The 25,343-nt window shown below is 43.7% G+C and overlaps 1 protein-coding gene across 1 annotated transcript; it reads right to left on the bottom strand.

The window, feature by feature from the left end:
* Positions 1–1,258: 1,258 nt before the first annotated feature.
* Positions 1,259–24,341, bottom strand: CLNS1A (chloride nucleotide-sensitive channel 1A). Its single transcript, XM_067533192.1, has 7 exons — positions 24,125–24,341; positions 22,521–22,657; positions 19,199–19,309; positions 14,592–14,702; positions 7,197–7,370; positions 5,123–5,207; positions 1,259–1,811 (listed from the first exon to the last, which is right to left on the bottom strand). The coding sequence occupies exons 1-6, from the start codon at positions 24,241–24,243 to the stop codon at positions 5,140–5,142; spliced, it is 720 nt and encodes a 239-aa protein (XP_067389293.1). The 5' UTR covers positions 24,244–24,341; the 3' UTR covers positions 1,259–1,811; positions 5,123–5,139.
* Positions 24,342–25,343: the final 1,002 nt, after the last annotated feature.

Genomic DNA, 25,343 nt, shown 5'->3' with positions numbered 1-25,343 from the left:
CCAGGATTATATAAAAAAGCTGATCACTGACAGATTGAACATGGATATCACAGCCCCAAATAGAAAAGTGGGAACTGGCTAAACTTGCAATTAAACAGTGTTCAACAGCAGGTAAATTTCATAGTGAGAACACAATGATAGGGGAAGGTTACAAAGTGTAGTAGGAACAAAAGACTAAATTATTTGCTAGAACCCTTCCCTTTTTTGAAGTCTGGTGCCCTATTTCCTTTTCTCCAGTCCTCTGTGCCTTTCGACTTCTTCATGACTTATCACATAATTCTCAGTTTCTAAAGCATATTAGCCAATTTCTTTAACAGCATATGATGCCTATTAAAATCTGATCTATGAATGTTGACTATTTCCAGATACTCGCTTACGTTCTTTACTGATACATGGTCTTCACTATTTTCCAACTGTGCCACCATTTCTGTCTTGACAGGCTACAAAAGATGCATCCGTAATTTTAAAGTCATCCTCCAGGCTTCTTGTTGTACACAGCACATTGTTTATAGTAATACCGCTAGAGAACCATTAATCTCACTGAAGTATTTTTAAGAATGCTCTACAAAGAACTGCTATAACTAATACATGTTATGTACACTCTAGCAAGGGTTAAGCCACCCTGTATATTCTGGTATTCCACAGTAAACAAATCATCCAGGGAGGGCAGAACCCGTTCAAAGAAAAATCCTCCTCAATCCAGTGTGTGAAATAATTATAAGGGGCATAAATTCTAACCAGAAATTTAAGAGGGGAATGGCTGTGATTGAAGCAAGCTTCTCAGATTGACTTCAGAAGAACAGACGGAGGTGAATGGAGCTGTACTTCAGATATGCATGCTTCAGTTAAGTGAATATAGAGAGGAGTGTGCACATGTGCTGCTACTATCTGGCAGAAAAATGTCTCCAAACCAACCAGAGTGCACAATGGAGTGAGATGAAAGGCAGCTTCAGCAGATATATGTATTATTCTTTGAAACCAGAATCTCCTAAACCCAGGGTAAATCACGGTGAAGTTGCTCAATACAGTTCATGTATACTGGGGGTCTGCATCAGTGTTGTTACAATAGTGCAAAAATCCCATATGTAGACAAGCCTTAAAATGGGTTCAAGGAAAACATCCCCTTTAAGGGATGCACTTAATAACCCCATCCCCAAATCCATCCTTCCAGTAAACCACAAATGAGAACTGCTCAAGCAGAGCCCTGAACAGCTAAATGAGTCTTTCAAAGAAAATGACTGAAGGCTGCAACACAAGCCTGGATTGTGAGATACAAAAGTCTAAGTTTATTTAACAAATTTGTTAATGTTTATTACAAAGACACAAAACATTTCACTCAAGCCTCTCTCCTACCCAAACTCTTGTCAGTAAAAAAATGACAAAGACCCGAACAGAAAAAGCCAGTTACTTGGGAGGGCTAAAAATGTAGCTAGTTTTGCTTTGCATCCTGAGCTCGCCTTCTCTTTACCAAACTATTTTAACATTCCTGCTCTCACCAGACATGGCTGACTCAACGGATAAACAGGTACAAAAATATGGACAAATTCTAGGTCAGCCTAGAACTGTGTTCTAATTACAATTTCTTATTTAGACGCAAGAGGTATTATTGTTTTTATCTTTTAAATAAAAACCCCAGTGGTCACAGAAATGTCAAACCCTGTTTTAAGCACATCTATAAAAGCATTTACAGACCTAGATGTCCATGCTTAGGTCATTAATAGAGAAGTCATTAATAGAGACAGGTTAATTCCCAATAGTCACTGCAATGCCTTCAGTTTTATAGTTTATTCTGGAAGTGCCACAAGAGGAATCTGAAAGATACAAGACATGGGTTTTAGATCATTAGCATTAAAGAAGTTATTATTTTTTACAAAGAAGTCTCTGAACAGCTGCTAGCAACAGCATGGGATAAACATTCACTCTAAACATCTCATGGGCCTGATTTTCAGATGGGCGGGGCACCTGCAGCTCATATGGATTTCACTGGGATTTCTGACTGCTCAGCTGGTCTGAAAATCAGGCCCTATCAGCATACCACTGCTTTAAAATCAACACCGCAGAATGTGTGCATGGGGAGGGGGAGACTTCAACAGCTGCCAGTTTAATATATTCAAAATTGTTTGAACAAAATGTGAACTCTTGTAAGTGGTATAAATAAAAGCCTGCTCTCGACAAGACTAAATACAAGTTTCACACTTTCATCATCAACAAGTCTCCAAGAGCTTCATCAAGCAACTGTCACATCTCATTTGTGTAATGAACAGTGACATGCAACATTAGTTTCACATGAGGGTGTCACTTTAGAGGCCTGGTGACTCATTGCTCTCTAAAGGTTCACTGGGACATGATGTTCCTGCTCAATCTGCTCGCAATGTTAATGAAACAAAAAAGAATCAAACCTAAAATGATTTGCTCCCTAGCATACTATGAAAATCTCAATAAACCTCTTTATTACAGTAACCTACATGCCATAAACTGGTTAGCATGGTGATTAGCAGAGACAATGAAGAGCTGTTTGTTCTTCACATAGATTCTGTGATTACTCAGGAGTTACTTTGTAACTTTTTGTGTTCTGACTCAGTTAAAATTACATCAGCACAACCAGCCTGGTGGCCCATTCATTACAGGGCTTTTCATACCAGAGACTCTCAAAGTGCTTTATGAAGTGACGTAAACCTTAGCACTACATACACAGATCACTTTATCCACCACTGACATGGAGCACTTGGTAAACTGCACAGCAACACAGTTTAGGACAGGAAGCAAAGAATTGCATAACCAATTAACTCCGGCAGCATAATGTTCTGTAACAACACACTGGGACATGTAGAGTATAGACTCAGGAAGAGTACCATAAACTGCAGATATTCTAGTAGAACATGTGCTGTGTGCTTTGCCAGCAGAAGGGTTACCGATTTTAGGTTTTAACTGAAACACCAATAAAACACCCAGATACAAAAAAAATAAATCAGTGTTTATCCAACAAACACCAGAACTGCTGACTCAATCTGCTCTGACTTTACCCCTTTCCCAGTGCAGGCTGTTTATATAGTCCCTACTCTGTGGCTTGTACCTACGGGCTTGTCTTTACAGAGCAATAATGCGGATGATGAGGGTGATTTCTAAAGCACACCAACATATTGCACATTAACTGGTACATGTAAACTAAAGTTCCCTAGGGTGCTTTCATGTAGTACTGTTTCAGATAGCACTACCTGTATACAAAGAGAAAGTTCCTCCCAAACCCTCCCCACCCCAATTTTTGGACATTTACACGGAACTTTACTACCCTCTCTCCTCAAAAAACCAGAAGTCCTACAATACCACTTCCTAGGTGTCCTTAGATGCCATTTTACTGCTAACCCAGTCTGATCCAGCTCAGCTTACAATGTGATCATTTGGTTGTAATGTTACTACAGAAAGTGGAATGGTGCAGTGATATTACCACCACAAAGGAAACTTGCCTTCAGATGTGGCAGATGGATTCTTAATCCATGGACTGATAAGCCACCGGAGGGAACACAACTCCGTTTTCATGGTAGGAGGAGCTGCCCTCTTAGAGGTGTAGATGCCCCATGGGTATCCCTGACACAGCTGAGGAATCTGGACATAGATGGACGAGTTACTAAAATCTTGATTCTACCTGTTGTAGCCCCTCTTTGTACCACTCAGTACTTCAGGCTGGTGGCAGGGCCCTGCTACATACATCTGGGCTGCCAAGAGAGAGGGAGGCGGAGCCTGAGTCCCTACAGCAAAGGAGTAAGAGAAGGAAAGCTTACTTCAGGGCCAGTCCTCCTCCCAGGATCACTGTGTGACCAGACGCCCCCAGAGAGTAGGAAGAAGCGGGGATTTCTGAAGTGCTGATTCCACTGTACTAGTAGCAGTACACAGGAAGAATAAGCAGTAGAGGGGGAGAAGAGGAAAGCCAGATATGTCGTGACTGTCCACACACCAGCATCCCAGAGTGATTCCCAGCCTTCTTCTTGTGCAGCCCCTTTCGATACAGCTGCCTGCTGCTTCCTACATTTGCTACCATTTGTTTTAACCTGTCCTTTTTCAGCCTCTTTTCCTGACTTTTTGCACTAACTTGCAATTAGTTTTGTTGTTCTCCTCCTTTTCCCAATCCCCTAGAAGGTGACTCATTGCTTGGAGTGAGGTTGTCTAGAGGGGGCTTCTTGAGGCAGGGTTTTGTGCTCTCACTTTTGGGCTGAGCAGACCAGACATGCTAATGCCAATGCATTGCTGCCAGCATACGTAAGCTACTCTTATGACTGGCTACTTCAATGGCTGCTGCAGAAACTGGAAGGCAGGCAACTTCCATGGAGTTGTACAAGCCCAATGCAGAGTTTGTATATGTCAGAGATCGGTTCCTTTCATCTGCTCCCAGATTAAACTGGCCCCCTCCCCCCCCCAGCTGGGAAACACTGGCAAACCCTGTTATGCCACTAACATTGAACTGACAGGAAGGATGACATTACGGAAGAGGGGACATATAAAAGACTTGTTTCTATAGTTGCTCCAAAGCAGAAAGCTTTCAGAGACACTCCTACCCAGTAAGCTTGAAAACTAACAGGAAATATTCCTGTTCCACTTATAGTGAAAGAAGAGATGGACTTGCCACACTGAAGAGTTCCGCCCCCTTGAAAGGTCTGGCAAATCTTGCATATTAAGGGGAGGAGATAACGGATACCAGGGACAATAACTTCCCATTAACAGTCCCAGGATGCATGTAGCTTCCAAGAGACTTCATGAGATCAGACAATTCATGTGACCCAAGGATTCAGACCTACCAACAGGGCTGATCTACGTTTTCTTGAAATGTGTCTGGTCAGTGCCTGAATAAGATGGTAATTTATAACCTGAGCTGGATGTTCATTTTACAGTTTAACTCCTTTTCCACAGTTCTGATAAAGACTTCATATTTTTTTTCAAAGTTGCAATGTTTCTTCTTTTACCGTAATATACACCCCGTGTTTAGTCACAAAACTCTCAATGGTTTCTAAAGTAATTTAACACTGTACTTATGGACAATTCTCAATTCATCACACCACAAAAGCATAAGGTTCTGCAGGACTGATGAGCCTCAAACCGAACGTAGAAAGAACCAAAGTTTTAAGCTTACAGCAGCATACATCCTCCTCAGTGATCAACTTCTGCATCTTCAAATTGCCCTGCAACCACTGGTGCTGTGTCCACCTCCATCCCATCTGAAAACAAAGCCAAGGCAATGAAATACTGCAGTACTCTCAAGCTGAACACACTGACATAAAAAAACAGTCAGTGCCCTCTGTTGGCAAGAGATGAGTGATGCAGCAGATACAAATATTGTGTAGACAATATTCTAGGCAAGGTGAAAACACAGCAACTCCCGAGAGCTATTTCACCTATTCTTTGCAATACCCCTTTTTAAAATGTCAGTCAGACAATACTGAGTCGCTACGTTTCATATTATAAGGAGATGCCAGGTTGTTAAACTGCAGTTTCTATTACTCTCCTAAGAAAACTTTTTTTTAAAAAGTAAGAATCCTTATTTGGTTCACAGATTTGAACATTAGACCCGTGCAATGGAGATGAACACGTGATTAGAAAGTATAACATTGCAGGTGTTTATGAGGTAGATAAGTCTCAAATAAAATCAATCTGCAGCCTGTTCTGAGAACTTTTGACCATTCTCATTAGTCTCCCATGTAAAGCCATCATATGTTAGGCAAAGTCAGAATTAGTCCCTTTAGCTGCAGAGGGTCAAGATATCTAAGAAAAAATCTGAAGATGAAGGGAGATTTCAGAAGAACAAATGAGATCATATAAAAACATTTTATACTACTGTAATTTAATCCACAAATTTGTGGAACACGGACACACTAAATTAACCTATAAAAAGGGAAAGAAAATGCAGAGTTAAAGCTAAAAATAATCACTTAGCTATGTCAATTACTGCAACACATCACATATAGCTAGTTATTATATCGCTTTGCTTCTCTATTAAAAAGGATGGGTTAAGGACAAAGCTTCACAGAATTTTTTAAAAGGTGATCTTAGTTACATAATTTCAGTGAGTATTTAGACACTCTAAAAATCTTACCTGAACTGGTACAACATTTTAATAGCCCAAATCTCTTTTTCCCATTCGTTCTAACATTTTCTCCAGGTTTAGTACAGAGAGCCTGAGACATGAAGCCTGGTATAAGGAGCCAGGTATGCGGACTACGGCCTGAACTAAAATAGCCAGACCCTGCTGATATTAAGCAAAATTAGCAAGAGTCCAGCTATGAGCAAACGTCAGGCCCCGTTACAAAACAAGCCTACTTGCAAGTTCACAGAACTTGGCAAGAACAGGTCTAGTATTGCAAAAATGCAAACACTCCTGAGAAGTGCTAGGCACAGGACACTCATGTAAACACATTCCAGAAGGGTAGTACCAAAACATCCCGATATCAAGGTATGGTATAAACACACTCCCCGAAGATGATACAGGGACACACTGACCCCTCCTAAAGAGAAGGTCAGGATGACAGGGTGATGGATAGAGATGTTTTGATCAAACCAACATGTACAAGGTAAAGGATGGTAACTAACCATGTCAGAGGGGCAACACAACTTATCTGTATCAGTGTATAAAAGAGAGCTCACAGAGGGAGTGTCTTTGGCCGAGCGGGGAGTGAAGAGTACCGCTGCTCATTGAGCTGAGTACTTATAGCAGGCATACATATCTTTGTATCCCCATAGAGTTTGCTGGGTGCTATTACATGCTTCATTGACAATAAACCTGGCCGAGTGCCTTCGCTACTGAAACGAGTCTGTGGTCTTCTTGGGCAGTTCGACTGAGGTCTGCAGCTTCAGCTATCTGCGCAGAGCTGGTGCAGCACACAGAGAGAACACACACACAACCCACAACTGACAACACTAGGTTGCTAAGATCCTACATTCACAAAGCTTATAATAGTGATCAACTTACAAAATATTTAAATAATGGAAATGCTTAGACACCAACATAATTTTTCTTAATGTTTCAAATAGCGTTATTACTCAGTGTTTAGACCATGAAACCTGCTTCCTTTTCACAACATATACACGTAAGTTTATGATATTATTGTTCACAAGCCAGTTTCACCATTGCTGCTGCCACATCAAGCTGCATTTAGCAAGGGTGAAAAAACCTTACTGCACGTAGTTTGGGGGAAAGGGGCATGTCTCACCTTCAAACTCTCTCACTGAATCTTCTGTTCGCACTCCAGCCATGTTGTACTGGCTGCTCACAGACTGGGCTAACATGCCCTCTAATCTCTCCAAAGTGGCTTGACCCTCTGCAGTTAAGTGTGACAACCCTTCTTCATATGTGTAGAAGGAAGGAATATCGCCTTGTCCTTGTTCTGCAAAGACAAATTTGTATTTAGCAGATATGAAGTTATAAGCATAGCAAGTGCCAAAAAGATACTAAACTACTTAAAAAATATATTCCCGGACAGTGGTCAGGTAACGTTTATTAACCAGGTATGCTATTTTTAAACCAATAGTAAGAGTCAAACTGAAAAGGATTCACTAGCATTGACTACACTGCATGAATAGATCTCTTGATGACAATAGACAATTTAGAAAGAAATATATACACTGTCTAAAACGCTTGTAAAAGAACTCTCCAGTGAACAGCATTTTGTACTTTCCTTTGCAGATCTCATAGTGCTTTCAATCAATGCATTTCTCCTCAATGCTCTTGCACAACATTATAGCAGGTGACTGCCCTCCTTTAATTAAGGTTCAGACCAGGTTTCTGTTTAAAGCCTGACACTTAAGTTTTTTAAACTCAACAGTTAACTCAGATTGCCTTGAAATTTGCTATGCCTCATGGGAGCAAAGGTTTCCATTAGTAGATCAAATTTGACCAAGATGTTCCCAAAATACAGCCCCGACTCCCTAAATTAAAAGCTTTTCTTAAAGTTGACAGATTCCGGCAACTACTTTTTGCTTACAGACAGAGATCAAACAAAGGCACAGATCATTGCACCAGAATCTCAGACAATTAAGAATTACCCTGGCAACCACAAGCCCATTGAGGAAAATCAAATTAAAAGTTTATTTGAAAAAGATTTCGTTACTGTATTGTAGCACATCAAAACCCTCTCACACTAAATGACATGCTAATGGAATTACACTGAGCATGGGGCAGAAACTGGAAAAGGCTGAATGGCAAATTGCTAAAATCTGTCAGCGTTTGGGTTTTTTTAAATTTTGGGGAAAATGTAACTTTTGCATAAAAAAATAGATATGCAAATACTTAATGACAGGGGAGGATCATTTTAGGGGTGGAGAAGGGGAGCAAATAGGGATGAGAAGGGTCCGACTTCCCTCTTCCAGCTCCCCTCATAGCAGCCAGGTTCTGCGGGAGCTTGCTTTTCTGGGGTGTCTGAGCCCCTTCTGCCTCCCCCCCCATGTGAGCTGGGATCCGGGGCTCACTGTGTCCCAGGGTTGTATGAGCCCCACTCCCTTCCCCGCATTTGCGCATCAGTATTTGAGGGACCCCAACCCCCCTCTCATGGGAGCCAAGATCAGGAGGGGCTTGCCTTAATGGGGGAATGGAGGGTCTGAGCTCCACTCCCCATGGGAGCCAGGATCTGGGGAAGCCCTGCCCTGCTGGGTGTAGAGTTTAGAACAGGCATGCTCAGACCATGCACTGAGACGACACTGCTGAGACTGGCGTGAAGAGCTGGGAATGGGTATGCCTCATGTATCAAGAACTCTCCAGCACTGGGGGATTAGGGAAAGGAACATCCACAGACATGAATGGAGCTGTTCACATGTCTCAGAGCTATAGTTTCAGGCTGTATTCAACTCCATGGGGCACTCAGCTGAGAACATCTCAACGGGCATGTTACCACCACCCTGAGCCTGCCATTTGGGAAGAAATCCTGGGCAGAAATCTGAGAACGAACAGATTTTTTCCAAATGTTCACGAACTGTCAAGTTTTTTTTAAAATGTAATCTCAGCACAGCAGAATATTCCATACCATATTTGAAAAGAAAATAAATTACATTTGCAAATGCTCAGTGGGAGGGGCGTTGTGATTAAGGGTGTAAAAGTCGTTGGTAATATGGGAAGTGGCATTTGGGTCTGCAGCAAGGGATGGAAATAAATGGGAATGGGTGGTAGAGAAGGGAAGAGATCTTGTGGGGAGGGACTCAGGTAAGAGAGGGGTAGGAATTAGCTAGAGTGGGAGGGAGATGGAAAAGGTTGAACAAGATGGAAAAGGTTGAACAAATCATGTCAAACAAACCCAATTTCCTTTTTTGGCAGGGTTACTGGCCTAGTAGACGGGGAGGAAGCAGCAGACATGATATATCTCGATTTTAGTGAAGCTTTAGCAAACTAGGGAAATATGGTCTAGATGAAATTACTATAGGGTAGTTGCACAACTACTTGAAAGACCGTTCTTAAAGAGCAGTTATCAATGGTTTGCTGTCAAACTGGGAGACTGTATCTAGTGTGGTCCTGCAGGGTCAGTCTTGGGTCTGGTACTATTCAATATTTTTATTAACAACTGGAATAATGGAGTGGAGAGGATGCCTATAAAATCTGGATGACTCCAAGATGGGAGGTGTTGCAAGCACTTTGGAGGATAGGTTTAAAATTCAGAACAGCCTTGAAAAATTGGTCTGAATTCAACAAGATGAAATTCAATAAAGATAAGTTCAAGTACTTCACTCAGGAAGGAAAATATCAAATGCACAACTATAAAATGGGGAATAACTCTCTAAGTGATAGTACTGTTGAAAAGGATCTGGGAGTTACAGAGGACCACAAACTGAATATGAATCATCAATGTAATGCAGCTGCAAAAACGGCTAATACGATTCTGGGGTGTATTAACATAAGTATCATATGTAAGACACGGAAAGTAATTGTCCCACTATACTCTGTGCTGGTGAGGCCTCAGCTGGAGTACGGTGTTCAGGTCTGGGCACCACACTTTAGGAAAGCTGTGGACAAAGTGGAGAGTCCAGGAGAGAGCAACAAAAATGATAAAAGGTTTAGAAAACCTGACCTATGAGGAAAGGTTAAAAAAACTGGGCATGTTTAGTCTTAAGAAAAGAAGACTGAGGGGTGACCTGATAACTATCTTCAAACACAAAGAGGACAGTGATGAATTGTTCTCCATGTCCACTGAAGATAGGACAAGTAATGGGCTGCAAGGCAGATTTAGGTTAGATATTAGGAAACATTTTCTAACTAGAAGGGTAGTTAAGCTCTGGAATGGGCTTCCAAGGGAAGCTAGGGAATCCCCATCACCGGAGGTTTTTAAGAACAGGCTGGACAAACACCTGTCAAGGATGGTCTCAGTTTACTTGGTCCTGCCCCAGGACAGGGGGGTGGACTTGATGACTTCTCAAGGTCCCATCCAGCCCTACATTCCTATGATTCTATTTTGAGGGGCAGCAGAAGAAGTTGGAGGTTTAAGGGAGAGCCCATATCAGCCCTGAATTCTCTCATTCTATCTGTGTGTGGTGGGACCTAGAGGAGTCCCACCCCTCTGCAGGGGTTTGAGCCCCTCTCCCTGGCTGTTACGTGTTCTGGGATCTGGGGGACCCTGCTCCTCTTGACTTGTCTGCACCCCTTTCTTTGCCCCTCCATATGAGCTGGGATCTGGAGAGGGGGAATGATGATAAATTTAAACATCTGAAATCCAGAAAGTGAAGAGTTAGCTGGACAGCCCTTCCACCTCACACACAGGAGTGATGTATATGGGGAAGGGGCCCAGTTTGGAAGAGGTGCAGACTGGATGGACCCAAGATATGGCTGGGGAAGCCTAGCTGAAGCAGATGCAGAGTCCCACCTGCAGATGGGCTAGTGGGAGTGAGCAGCCAGGCTCAGCATGCAGCTAGGGCTGCATAACCAAGGTAGCACGCAGCCCCTCCAGTAAGCTGCAGCACAGGGCAGGAGATAGCGATGAGCAACTTCTTAGAGTGCAAACTAATAGCTTAATGGGAAGGGAAGGTGAATTAGAAAGAGGGGCACACATTGTGGGGAATGGTGGGGCTGGGGTGGAGGAGGAGACAGACACACCAGTCTTCTCTCACATGCTTAAAAGTTACTGTGACAACCACATAAAAAATGGTAAAAGACAAAAACACCATATCACCCATTGATGAACATGTTTCGCAAAATGATCAATCCATATCTGTCCTCTCAGTCTTCCTCCTCAAATAAACCTGCACTACACCTTCAAAAGACAAGCCAGGGGGAGCTCACATTCATAAATCTGCTAGATATTAAACATCATGATCTTAATAAAGACACTGAATTTATGGCTTTTTACAACAATCTGTAACCCACTAACTCCCCTTCTTTGTCCTGTGACTGCAGAGTGTTAACAGCCCACTTCACCTTGAAAGGTCCTTTAGAACAGCGTTTCTCAACCTTTTAAGTAGCAAGTACCCCCTCACTTCTGAAAATTTTAATAAGTACCCCAACACTCAATTTTCCCCTCTGAGAAATACAATCTTCCCCCTTTAACGCTGGATGACTGCATTTCTCGTAAAGCGGGAGAGTTCTGAGTTCTGCAGTGCTGTGTGGCTGTGGCAGGTCACAAAACCCCCTGCTGTTTCTCCCCACCTTCCTCCTCCCCCTCCACCATATAGGAGCAAAGGTCACCACCAGCCAATCACTATGGCCTGATGGTGGGATCACATGGTGTTTCCTCACACAGGCGGGAACTTGTGAGGTATGAGCAGGCACTAGCAGCCAACCAGAGTGGATAGCAGCGCTCCCCATGGGCGTCCCTAGGGGGATGCGGGCCTGGGGCAAATCACACTGTGTGGGCCCCTCTTCACATTTTTATACTGGTTAAATCTCAGGCTGTCATAGTTTTCAATAGTTGAGCAGTGAAATTGACAAGTAAGCCTGCAGGTAGACCCCAGTTCCAGGACCGGGCAAGCCGCTGGACTCTCCACCTGGCTTTCTGGGCACCAGGCTTTGAGCCGGGGAGGGGAGCTGCCACCTGGGCAAGCTGCAGGCAGCTGCTGCCTGCCTGCCAGCCCGGGAGGTGGGCAACTGCCACCTGCTCTGAGCTGGGGCGGAGGAAGCTTCCGCACAGGCTGGGACCCGGGGATGTCTGCAGGCGGCTGCTGCCCATCTTCAAGCCTGGGTGTGGGAGGCTGTCTCTCGGCTCAGAGCCGGGGCACAGGTGGCAGCCACCCAGCTGCAAACCCCAACTCACAGGGCGCACGATGCTGCTGCTGGGAGCTGCGACTGGACAGGATGCGGGTGGCTGCCACCCAGCTTCCCACAAAGCCAGTGGCTGCTGCCCAAGCCAGCGGCTGCTGCCTGGCATCCCAAAAGGCCGATGGCTGTCGCTCAGCTTCCCAGGACTGGGGCGGATGCCGTCTATCTCCCAGCTAGGAGGTGGCACCGGGCAGGATGCCGGCGGCTGCCACCTGCCTCTCCCAGAAGCCGGTAGCTGCCGCCTGCGTCCGAGCTGGGAGCTGTGACCGGGCGGGAAGGTGGTGTCTACCACCTGGCTTCCCCAGAAGTCGTTGGATGCCGCTCGCCTTCCTTCACTGGGTTTTTCGCCGAGTACCCTCTGCCTGTGTCTTGTGTACTCCCAGGGGTATGCGTACCACAGGTTGAGAAATTATGCTTTAGAATATGTGGTAACTACTTATGCTAACCAATCTGTTCCATCTTGTCTTTAGCTGTGACACCAAGTACCTTTCCCAGACCTGCGGAAAAGCTCTGTGTAGCACGAAAGCTGGTCTCTTTCACCAACAGAAGTTGGTCCAAATCCCAATAAAAGAAACTACCTCACCCACATGGTCTCTTTCACCATGTAATGAAACTGTCATGGTTTTGGGACAAAGACCATAGATGAGACTTCTCTCACTGGTGTTTAAGCGTTACCTGCACTTAAATACTGAGCCTAGCTCTACAACAGAATACCACAACTGTAAAATTTAACTACTACTTTATACCCTTTTACAACCCCTTCCCACTCACTCACAGAATACCATTTCCACCTACACTTTCCCTTACTCCTCATTAAATCCAGACTACTTTCATACCCCACTTGACTGACAATACCCACGGCAAAAAGACCCCAGTACCCTGCTGCTAACGCCATCTACAGAGTTTTGCATTGAAACCTGAAGGTACCTACACACGTCTTTCCTTTGATAACACACATGGGAGAGACTCAGACTCAGGTCTCCTCATATCACGATCACAGCTCTTCCAACCTGCTCCAACTTATCCCTCCACTATTCGATACAGCTACACCTAACACAGTCAATGCATTTAATTCTCAGTGACTACAGCCCACTCAGGGGGAAGGGAGGCAGAGTTAAGGTGTGTGGGCATTTACCATAACTCTGTATGTCCTTGTTTTCAGAAGTTTTGAGTTTTGCTGAACTCAGCATTTGGGAAAGGCACATGCTATCACTGGGCAACCCCATGACCCTTCATTAGCTAAGTCTTTGCCATTTAATTATATATTACATACAAAACCTGTTACGAGAACAGTAAAGTTGCAAAATCAAACACTCAGAATTTAGGAAATCCCAGAACCAGGTGGCCTGAGCACCCTTAATTCAGCCTTGCATATTTGCATTCTGGTACAATCTTTAATTATATGACCACATACTACCTTCCCCCACAAGGTGCACAAGATTGACTGTTAGGGGAACAAATGAGGGTTGTGTACTGAAGGAGGCTGTAGTCTATGGGAGCCCCGCCTCATTTGTTGCAGAAACTGAAAGATGTGTAGTGAATGAGGAAGGGGGATTTCAGGAAGAGAAGGGATGGTCTCATGGTTGAGGCAGCTGAATTGTGTCCTGGAGAACTGGATTTTATTCCAGCCTCTATCACAAAGTTCCTATGTGACCCAGGGAAAGTTACAATAAGCTTGGTCAGACTGCTAGAAAATTTACAAAGTAGCTAGGAAGAATACTTCCCGCTTTAGAGAGGAGAAAACGAAAGTCAATTATCCAACCTCTCTAGGAAAACTGTGGCATAGCGGAGAACATGAACACTCACACACCGTCCCTGAAAGTTCTTTATTACCATTTCTGGGCTAGACTTCAATTGGCATTATTCACATGCTTAAAGTAAAGCGGGGGCTGCTCTCAACAAGTCCCGGCTTGTGGTCAGGTGAAACCTGGCTGGGCTGGGTGGATCCTTTCCCCTCCCTCCCCAGCTGCCTGGTGGCCGCATTTGAGAACCGTTGTGCTAGACAGGTCAAGTAGAGAAGGCTAGAGTGGTGCTATCAAGGGACTCAAGAGGGTGTGTAAAAGTCTACTGCATTGTGTTAGACAAAGTGACCAAGCCATAGAGTAGGAACTGAATTCACATTAGCTTGTTGAGTGGGAGGCTGCTGTCAGTGTCTTGATGCTTTTGAGAATACAAACAAGACTAGCTGGATTTTTTGCCAATAAAATACAATATAAAAATTATTTACATTTTTAAAATGTAGAGGATACCAGTAACAGCCAAGGAACTTTTAAAAACAAAAACAAAAAAACACACACACACAGCTTAACCTGAGAATGGCTTTCTAAGAGAGGCTCAAGGTACACAAAAGTTGGTATGTATTTAAATGATCACTAACCATGGGCCTCCACATCATATTCCTCCCCTTCATAATCATTGTCTGAATCTTCATCTTCAGGGTCTGGGTGTAGGGCTTGGCATTCACACATTGCTGAAAACATAGCTTCCACTGTAAAAAACAAAACACAGAATTCTCCCATTGGTGAATGGCCAAAACAGCTCTATAGACAGATTCATAGATTCTAAAGCCAGAAGAGACCATTGTGATCACGTAGTCTGACTTCCTGTATAACACAAGCCGTAGAACTTCCCCAGAATAAATCCTAGAGCAGCTCTACTTTAGTAGGGATGTGACACAGATACTTGTTTTAGCCAAACACTAATGCCTGCCCCTGAAAAAGGATGCATAGTAAATACAAGGGAATCTCTTGAATGCTGCCTCTGTAGACTGGGAGGGGTCTTCATCACATATATGGCAGCAGTGGTGAGAGGACAGAACAACAGAACTCCTCCATCCCAATCCAGCATGACAGCACCCAAGAGGTTCGGAGGTGGGGGAGGGAATCAGAAAGAGGAGAGAATAAGAATTCTCCTTCATTAAAGCAGCCGCTGAATTAAAATTAAAAGTTAGATTATATTAAGATTACAAACTTGCAAGCAAATTAAGTGACTGCTTTTTAGATAATTCTCTTAATATTCTCTAAATCAGTTAAGTCATCACAGGATGAGAGAAAGTTCTGTCAACAGTTAGAAACCATCTGAGACACAAAACAGAGTAGGAATAAAAGATAAGTTTCCAGCATGGAAAAAGTTAACAGCAGGTTGCCCCAAGAATCCATGCTAAGGCTGGATGTTAATATATTTCTAAATGACTAGAAACTGGCCATGGAAGAACAATAAAATTTGCATATAGGGTGGATAAAAATCAATTTTTTTCAATTAAAAAATCAGATTTTTTTTTTTTATTTAAATCAGATTTTTGGGGTTTTTTTTAAATCGTCAATAAAATAATAAATTTCTCTCTCATTTAAAAAATAACAGTTACAATTAAATCTCATCACAAACATGCTAAACCTACACTTACAGTCTCATAAAAATGAATTAATGGCTCTAGTCTGTCCAGCCTAACTACCTGCTCTTGCTTCTTGAAAGTTCTGGGCTTTCAGTTTCTGTTTCTCAGCAGACTGAAGTCACATGTGCAAAGAAAGACACAGGCTGGATAGGACTGTTGCTGTTCTGAGCTGATGTGGTGGTGGAGCTGGGCCAACGAAGGCAGATGAGTTAGTTTCTCAACCTGTGGTATGCAAGACACAGGCAGGGGGTACGCGGCAAAAAACCCAGTGAAGGGAGGTCGGCAGCAACCGCCAGCTTCTAGGGGAGGTGGGAAGCAGCTGCAGGCTTCCCACCAGGTCCCACCTCCTAGCTAGGAGGTAGACAGCAGCCACCCCAGTCCTGGGAAGCTGGGCAGCAGTCTCTGGCTTTTTGGGAAGCCGGACAGCAGCCGCCTGCATCCCGCCCGGTCCCAGCTTTCAGGTGGGAACCTGGCAGCAGCCTCCTGTGCCTTGCGAACTGGACTCGCAGCTGGGTGGCTGTCACCCATGCCCCAGCTCTGAGCCGAGAGACGGTCTCCCATTCCCTGGCTTGAAGATGGGCAGCAGCTGCCTGCCGCCTGCACACATCCCTGGGTCCCAGCCTGTGCGGAAGCCTCCTTGGCCTCAGCTCGGATTGGGTGGCAGTCACCCACATCCCAGGCTGGCAGCCAAATGGTAGCCACCTGCAACTTGCATAGGTGGTAGCTCCCCTCCCCAGCTCAAAGCCTGGTGCCCAGAAAGCCAAGTGGAGAGTTCAGCGGCTTGCCTAGTCCTGGAGCCAGGGTCTACCCACAAGTTTACTTGTCAATTTCACTGCTCAGCTAGAGCAGTGAAATTGACAACTATGACAGCCCGAGATTTTTACCAGTATAAAAATGTGAAGAGGGGCCCACACAGTGTGATTTGCCCCAGGCCCGCACCCCCCTTGGAATGCCCATGGGGAGCGCTGCTATCCACTCTGGTGGGCCGGTAGTGCCTGCTCATACCTCACAAGTTCCCACCTATGTGAGGAGAACACCACGTGATCCCGCCATCAGGCCATAGTGATTGGCTGGAGTTGACCTTTGCTCCTATATGGAGGAAGGGGAGGAGGAAGGAGGGGAGAAACAGCAGGGGGTTTTGTGATCTCCCACAGCCACACAGCACTGCAGAACTCAGAACTCTCCTGCTTTATGACAAATACAGTCATCCAGTGATAAAGCAGGAAAAGATTGTATTTCTCAGAGAGGAAAATTGAGTGTTGGGGTACTTATTAAAATTTTCAGAAATGAAGGGGTACTTGCTACTTAAAAGGTTGAGAAAAACTGAGTTACGACACTGTCTGAAAGACAGAGAGACAAAGGATGGAGGCAAAGTAGAAAAGAACAGTGGAGTGGACTGGAAAGAAAAAGGAAAGACATTATTCAGTACACACACAACTTCCTATATTCCCCCACAGTTTTGTCACAGGAAAACTGTCATGTTATTTGTTTTGAGCAATTTATTAAGAACTGGCCTATTCTCATAAAACTTTGTGAAGAAAACCGTGATAAAATAGATGGAAGTATCTCATCCAAAGTATCTAACATTGGGTTAAAGAGGAATGTAGAGGATATGTTCAGTATACTGAAGCCTATATCCATAGCCTTAAACAAACTTGAGATAAATTGTTGCTGCATTGCTGATGCTGTTGAAATTTGGAAGGCACTTCAAGAGACATTGAAGAAAAATATCTCACCAGAAAGTTAAATTGCAGGCAATAAAGAAGCGAATGGATCAAGCACTAACTCCATCTCATTTTCTTGCAAACATTCTCAACCCCAGATATAAAGGTAAATGCCTAACTTCTGAAGATGATACTGCCATGACATGGGCATCTCAAAAATCACTCCTCAGTTATGCCAGTTATAATAAATTTCAGGGCTGGAGCAGAACCATTTAAACAGTACATGTTTACTGATGATGTTTTGAACAAAACCATTCCCCTGAGTTGGTGGAAATCATTAGCCAGGCACCTTGAAACAGTTCAGTTCAGTTGCTAAGCTGCTATATTCAGTTCAGCTCCTTCAGTTGCTAAGCCAACTTTTCATAGCAGTAGCTTCCTCTGCAGGCATAGAGAATATTTCATTGTTTGGTATTATTCACTCAAAGCTAAGAAATCGACTGGGAGTTGAAAAAGCAAGAAAACTCGTATTTCTGTTTCAGTCTATGAATAAAAATGACAGTGGGAGTGGGGAAGATGAGAGCTAGTTGTAGAAGTTTTAAGGACAGCGTACGTTTAGTGTTGTGACAACTTGTCTGTTAGAGTTAATAAACTTTGAAAATTAAAAAAAAGTTTAAGGACAGCCATCAGCTGGCAACTCAGGAGACTGCTGCAATTGCAAATGTGAAACATTTATGTAACATTTAAGATTTAGTTTAATAAAATATAAGTGCTACTGTGTTTGTGTGTGTGATTTAGTTCTTACTATTCCTAATGTACTGAGGCTGCATCTGTAGCTTGACACAGGTAATGAGTATTATTTACTATTTCCTAAATTAATAAAAATCAAGTTATCTAAAAAAGTACACAAAGTATATCCTCCTAGATGATGTAAAATGCTGTATTGAGCTGTAAATTAACATGTTTTAGTGATCAGATTTGCACCATTGTTTAAGAAATATGTGAAGAAGTATCAGTAGGAAACTTGATTTAAATCAATGATTTTCTCTTGGTGATTTAAATCAATGATTTGAATCGCCTTGATTTAAATCAATCCACCCTGTTTACATACAACACAAAATTTTCTTTAGTCAAGACTGAAGACGACCAAGGAATGCCAGAGACACATACCACTGTTTTACTGCACATATACATTGCTGCGTTTAGACTCACTGTAAATACCCAAAAAGAAAGCCTAGGTTTCACCCCTACAGAAAATTCATCCCAATTTGCAGCAGCAGTCAAAAAAGAAAAAAGTGTTGGGACATATAAGGAATGAGAGAAAAATAATGAAATCTCAGCTCTCTATAGATCATTCACTTGGACTAGTGTGTTCAGGTCTGGTCACTATATCTCAGAACAGAGAGTGGAACTAGAAGAGGTTCAGAAATAGGTACTAGAAGCTGCCAGAGGCATGGAGAAACTGCCATATGAGGAGAGATTAAACTAACAGTAGTTAATGAACACATTTGCTACACAAGTAAACTGGCATTGTAGATGATTTAGGAGTTGCAGACATACAATCTGGTTATTCTCAGAAATATTATTCATCAGATATAATCTGGGTATTCTTAGAAATGTTATTCAGCTACATACAGCAATACTGTACTACAATTTTTATTGAAAACTGGCTGCACAACATATCCCAGCCTTAACAGATACTAAGACTGACAAATTAGCACCATCTACTTCAAGTTATTTCTAGGAAGGGAGAACTTTTGCAGCTAGAAAAGGTTAGTGGGAGTCACATCACTTGACCTCTCCATGCCTCAACTCCCCCACATGCGTCATGTCTCTACCCCACTGGGGTAAAGAGGCTTAACTCAGTGTTCAGAAAGAGCTTCAAGCCCCTTAATAAAAAGAGCTATATCGGTAGCTTATTTCTTCACTTACAGGCTGATTTGTCGCTGGGTACAAATCTGAATTCTGCAATTGGTTCAATATCATCATCACTGTCTTCCTCATCTTCCCCTTCAGCCATGGGAGCTTCTTTTGGCTCTTCCTCTAAGGAATTCAAGCGTTTAAAAGAAATATGAATGTTTGCATTTCCCCAAATTCTGGCTCATTTGTTCTTTTAATGAACATACATATTACATATATAACTGAGTTCCAAAATGCAGTGACAGTACCAGTGTCCCATAATAGAACTAACGTCACATAAAGAACATAGGCAAAACATACTTAAGGCCCCTGTCTGCACCACCTCTTAGGAATTTATAAGATGTCAATCACCATAATACCTTGGAATAGCGCTGTAATTGGGCCCATTTGCCTTAGTTTTATTTGTAATATAGGCAGGCCCAAATAAATGAGTAAGGGCCCTGTCTGTGCTGGGATTAGAACTGTCCTAACAACCATGCTTACACATTTTTTTGCAAGCAAGGTTTTGGCATAGCGTCTACATTCTGTGCACAATGGGACATGGGTTTCTCCTTTTCTAACTGCAGCCTATAGCATGACTTTAAAACCATAACAGAAAAAGGAATTCCCATCTACATGGGGATAGAAATCATGCTGGGGATGATTGTTTTTACCAGTCTAGCACAATTTCCTTGACCACTGTGGACTGGGAATTTTTCCTGTAGCGTAGCATCGATGGTTATAAGAGAAATCACAGTCCACTCCAGTCAAGGAAACTGCCCTAGACTCTTCCTAAAAACAACTCTGTTCAAAACATGGCTTTCTCTGTATGCATAATTTCCATTACAAGAATGACGGTATAAGTAATTTCTTGATATACCATGTTTATTTTATAGTGCTGTGATACTGTCTCCATGAAATCAATCAGATTTTTGGATTGGCCCAGTTATGATAGAGATAGCCCATGTTCAATTTCTGATCTCTCTACTCCTTTTGCTAGACAAGCACAGATGCTGGGAATAGCTGGTAGGATGCATGCTCAGCCTCAAAGGAGCAGGTGTGGGTAGGTGCCTCATGATTTCTATGAGTGAGGTCTCCGGATGACTAAGAAGCAGTGCTGAGAAACTCTAAAGAGATTCATCTTAGAGGCCTGATGCATTTTTACACCTACTGAAATAAATAAAATGAGACAGCTGTGACATGGAGCCTTATACCTGGGAGGTTCAGCATAAGGAATACAGACTAAGCCCACATCTCAGGAAATACGTATTTTCTAAAGGAATCTGGAACAAGTCCAGCAAGACATCTATTTCTATGAAGAGTGAATTGTACCACTGGAGCCCAGAAACTGGTAGCAATGTCAAGACTCAAAAAAACTCAACATAGTGTCTACTGGCTACCTCCAAAAACAAAGCATTCAAGGAGATTACCCAACACTTTTCAGGCTGATATCAGCAGGCACATTTTGCAGATGTGGTGTCCCGGTGCCTGTTCTCAGTGAAGTCAATCTCAACCTCACCTCTTTATAAAATAACACACAGATGCTCACAGGCACACACAACACTAGGAGTGTGACAAAAGTTTTCAGATAAAATACTATGGACCCTACCCAGTCACACAACACAAAACATGAAAAATCCTGCAATAATAGAAGCAGTGAGATTTTTGCTTTAATGCCCTAAATTCTATCCAGCAGATAGCAGCAATACTGTGTTACTAACTAGGAATGGACTTGAAAACTAATTGTTCAGGTTTCCACAGGCTACAGAAAATTTACTGTAGCCTGAGACTGTACAGAAAATTAGCCAGATTGCTGTGACAACAGAGGGAAATTTCTCAGGGCAGAAGCAGCTATACATTCCCACGTGGTAATACCAAAACTAAGATTACTTTCCCTCCTGCCCCCTCCCCCAATTCAAGAAGTTTATAGACCTCTTTTCTGTAATCTAGATTCACACTTCATTTTGGGAGAAGCATGGTTAGAAAAAGATGCATTACACAACTGGAATTAAAAAAACCCATACATTGTCCATTTCTTCCTCACACTATCTGAACAAGCTTCAATGGAATTACTGTCTTTTTGTATTAACAAGCAATAGGTTTGTTAAAATACACCTTAAACAGACAATATCAGAGCTCGGACACTTGAAATTTTACCTACCAAGCCTTTTCTTTCCCTCCTTGTTTGCTATATGCACCTACGAGTATGTGGGTTTTTTTCTTAAGGAAGCACTAAACAAAAAAAAGGACTTAAAAGGCGATTTGCAAAAAAATATCAACTGTGTACACACTGTTTCTTTAAGATGCGTAAAAGTAGCACAAAAGGCTCTGCCCAAAAATATTTTTGTAAGAAGAAATCCATGTCTTGTCTAACCATGAAGATTGTTAAATAGCATATTTATTACTACATTATTACAAGTAAATTTATGACATTAGAAACTGTATTAGTCCAAAAGCTGAAGCAAGTGACTGGAGAGTGGGGAAAGAGGAGAGATTTTTATTCAGACTATTTAAGATTTACATTTTTAGTTTGTCTCTATTAACATTCATTTAACTGCAACGGAAAATGAGTATTACGGAAAAAGGATGCTTTTATTAAAAAATTCAACACCCTGCCCTTTCAGCTGAAGTTCACCATACAAGAGCTCCAAAACCCACAAAAGCACCTCCAGAAGGACAGACATCAAACCTGATATTTCTAAAAGAGTTAAAAACAAAACAAAAAAAGCAAACTTAAAAAAAACCCTTTCAGGTCTCCTTTCCAGATCATGACGAAACAAGAAAAGGCATAAGCCTAATTTAGTTTAAAAACCTTTATGGGACAGCTTTAAAGATTCAGTAATAAGCCTTATAACACAAACTACTTTTATGCACCTACAAGAATCCTGAATAAAGGCTTCCAGTGTATTTTGAAGTGTTAGGCATGCAAACACCCATTGACTACACACAGGAAGGGAGGGAGTACAGTAGGGGGAAGCAATGGAGAGAAAGGGACATGAACACAAGTATCAAAAGAGCAGATAAGCAGATTTTTATTCTTTTCAAATAGGAACAAGAGAGCAGAAACAATTAAAAACTGATGATTAATAGGAATATTCTCTGGCTGTACATTTTTACAACAGGCCATGAGCAGGGTAGAAAATGTGAATAGTAAAAGTGACTAGACCATCAGTGCATAGACAGGCTTCCAAGAGAGGAACAGCCTTTGAGAAAAGGAAATTACTTGGGATAGTTTGTTTGACATAATTGATAATTCAAGTGACAAATTACCCCAATAGGGAACAATCTTCTTTTCAATTGTTTATTGAACTACAAGAGAGAAAGAAAACTAGGTAACAATACAGACATATCATACCTTCAAATTTGGCATTCACCATGACATACAAATGCTCCCATGGATAGGCATTTAAGTCCCTGGAGACAGCATGTAAACTTATGGTGGGATAGTCCAAGGAGAAACCCAGTCCAGATTTATCTAACCATGACAGGCGACTGGAAAAAACAAGCCAAATTAAACAACTTAAAAAAAATTTTCTGAGGCATGTGAATCAACCCTACAGATGAAGTTCAACAAATCAGAGACAGTAAAATCTATGGAAGAGACTCTGTAGACAGCACTCATCCCATTTAATACTTAGCACAGTGCTTAGGCCTTAGTTAACAGGTTCTTGTGTTTAAAATGAGACAACTTATGGTCAAAGATTTGCAAGAGATGTAGTGAGAATCCAAGTGTGTCCTGGACAAGTTTCATCTTGAATTATTACATCCTGATAAATTCCTGCTGCAGTTTCAATTAAAAAACTGTATAATTCACGGTCTGTCCTTAACTCTTTGAATGGATATGTGCTATTGATGTGTTGCACCCCAGAGATAGCTGCACTGATCCCCAAGTATAGTTTATCCTTCAGTTCGTAAAGTGCTTTCTGACGTTTCAAAACAGAGTTCATCATAAAGGTCAGATCTTCCAAAAGTTGTGGTGATAACAAATGCATTATTAATACAGTTTACATCAGTGAGTGTAAATGAGTTTTTATGGGTCAACAGGAAGAAATAGGATTTGATTAGGTGGGGAATTACTTTCCTAATTATGATCCACTAACTCTTTCTTTCCTCAGTTTTAAGCGTTGTCAGCTGTCCACGTACTGAGTCTGTACTTGGATCCAAAGCCGCATTGTATTCAACAGCGCCTGGTTCTCCCACACTGTGGAACTCCAATAATGTAATGTGTGTATATACTGGCTCATTCTAGTCACTGCTAATAAATGGCTCTGGTAGAAGCCTCCCAACATACTAAAACTGAGTGGGGAAGAAGCAGGGAGAAACATTTGTACAAAGTCTCAGACAAAAGTCTATTGAAAGCAAAGTAAAAGGCTCAACTCAGCATTTTACATGTTGGCAGTGCACGTCTTTGCCCTAGTCTACACCTCAAACTTAGCTTGACATAGCTACACCGCCCAGCTTAGTTTACCTAAAAAGAAAGCCTCGAAACTCCCCAGGGCAGTTTTACAGCGGCTGAGCAAGAGTCAGCAGCTAACCAAGGAAGAGAGGCTCTCTGGACAGGAGCCCAGGAAGACAGGCCCGGGCTGGAGAGACGACGTCCTGTGAGAGCCTAGAGATGGGGGGACCGGGAGCAGATGGGGCGGGCGGGGCTGCTCCAGCCTGTACCTCGGCTGCGGGCTAAAGGCTCTCAGCCAGCAGGGGGCTCCAGGCACACAGCGAGCATCCCCAGAGCAGCCCCCCTACACACTACTGCAGAGAGAGCCGCCCCCCCCCCACGCCAGGCCCGGGCTCCCCAACCCAGGCCCCCCCCCCCAGGCTCCCCCCCCACACACACACAGCCCCCCCGCTCGGGCCTGCTCCCTCCATGGCGCCCCCCCCAGCCGGCCCCGCCCCAGAGGCTGCGCCTCACTTGCTCCCTCCCGGCCCCGGGCCGCTCCTCCGCGGCTCCCTAGGCCGCACCTCTCGGCGATGTAGAGCGTCCCAGTGCCCAGCGCGCGGCCCCCCAGAACCGCGTCGGTGTCGGGCTGCTGCTGCCGGACCCCCTCGGCCGGCGGCGGGAACCGCTTCAGGAAGCTCATGGCAACTGGTCTCCCCCAGCGAGCGTGGAGTGGCCGCCGGAAGCGGAACCTCCCGACCCCGGAAACACAAGGCCGCCCCCTCCGCTGTCGCCATGGAGACCGAGAGGCATGAGCCGCTCTAGGCGCCGCTCTATGGTGAGGGGGCGGAGACTCCGGCACAACCGCCGGGGTGAAGCCCCGCCCCTTTGGGCTCTCCCCCGGGCAGCGCTTCTTGCTGCCTTGGTAGTGACCCCGCCCCTTCCATGCCACGTGACCTGCTGTCAGTGTAGGGTGTCATAATGAGGGCTCTTCCCTGCTGAGGGGACAGGTGCCCCTCCCCCCCTTGGCTGGGTGGGGAGCACAGAGGGATGCTGTGGGTGCAAGGGCGCAGCAGCAGGGGGCTCACACCCCCAGTAGGAGGGCAGGGCCCCCACCAGCAGCAGAGGCTCACACTGCAGGCTGTGCGGCCCAGGGCCCATCCCCACCGCCCTGCCGGAAGTCGAGCCCAAGCATGGCTACAACGGAGAGGGGACGGTGCAAATCTGAGGGGGGCAGCCACCTGAACCCTCCCCTAGAGAGGCCTGGTCCCCAAGAGACAATAAGTCGGCCTGACGAGGTCCCTGAGTGTGGAAAATCCACCTCCGTGAGTGACGTTGTTACGCCGACCAAACCCCCACTCTAGAAAGAGTTAGGTCCATAGATGAATTTCTGTGTTGACTTAGCTAGCAGCTCCTGGGGACGTGGATTGCCTGTACCGACAGCACAACCCCTTCCACCACCATCGGTGCTGTCTACACAGAAGCGGGAGAGGGGCGCAGCTGTGCCCTCGTAACTCTTGAAGTGTAGACTTATCCTGACTCCCACTGAAAGTAGAAAATTTGCAAGGAACAGAGGAGATGGAAGTCCATTCTATGCAATACCACGGCTACATTACAGCCCTGCAAATCTGCTGCTGCCATCACCACCAGCTACTTAACTGTACTCCAGGAACCCACTCACCAAGAAAAATGCATATTATAGACTCCTATGAAACATAGTGATGAAGGAAAGAGAAAACTGGGCCCCTACAGCTTTGTATTTCACAGAATACAAATAATTACTATTGTTTTGCATAGAAATTA

The sequence above is a fragment of the Emydura macquarii genome, unplaced genomic scaffold (genome assembly GCF_026122565.2).
Source record: "Emydura macquarii macquarii isolate MOO-44397 ecotype Brisbane River unplaced genomic scaffold, CSIRO-AGI_Emac_v2 contig_3328, whole genome shotgun sequence".
Lineage (NCBI taxonomy): Eukaryota > Metazoa > Chordata > Testudines > Chelidae > Emydura > Emydura macquarii.
This window is presented reverse-complemented; position numbering and strand designations above follow the sequence as displayed.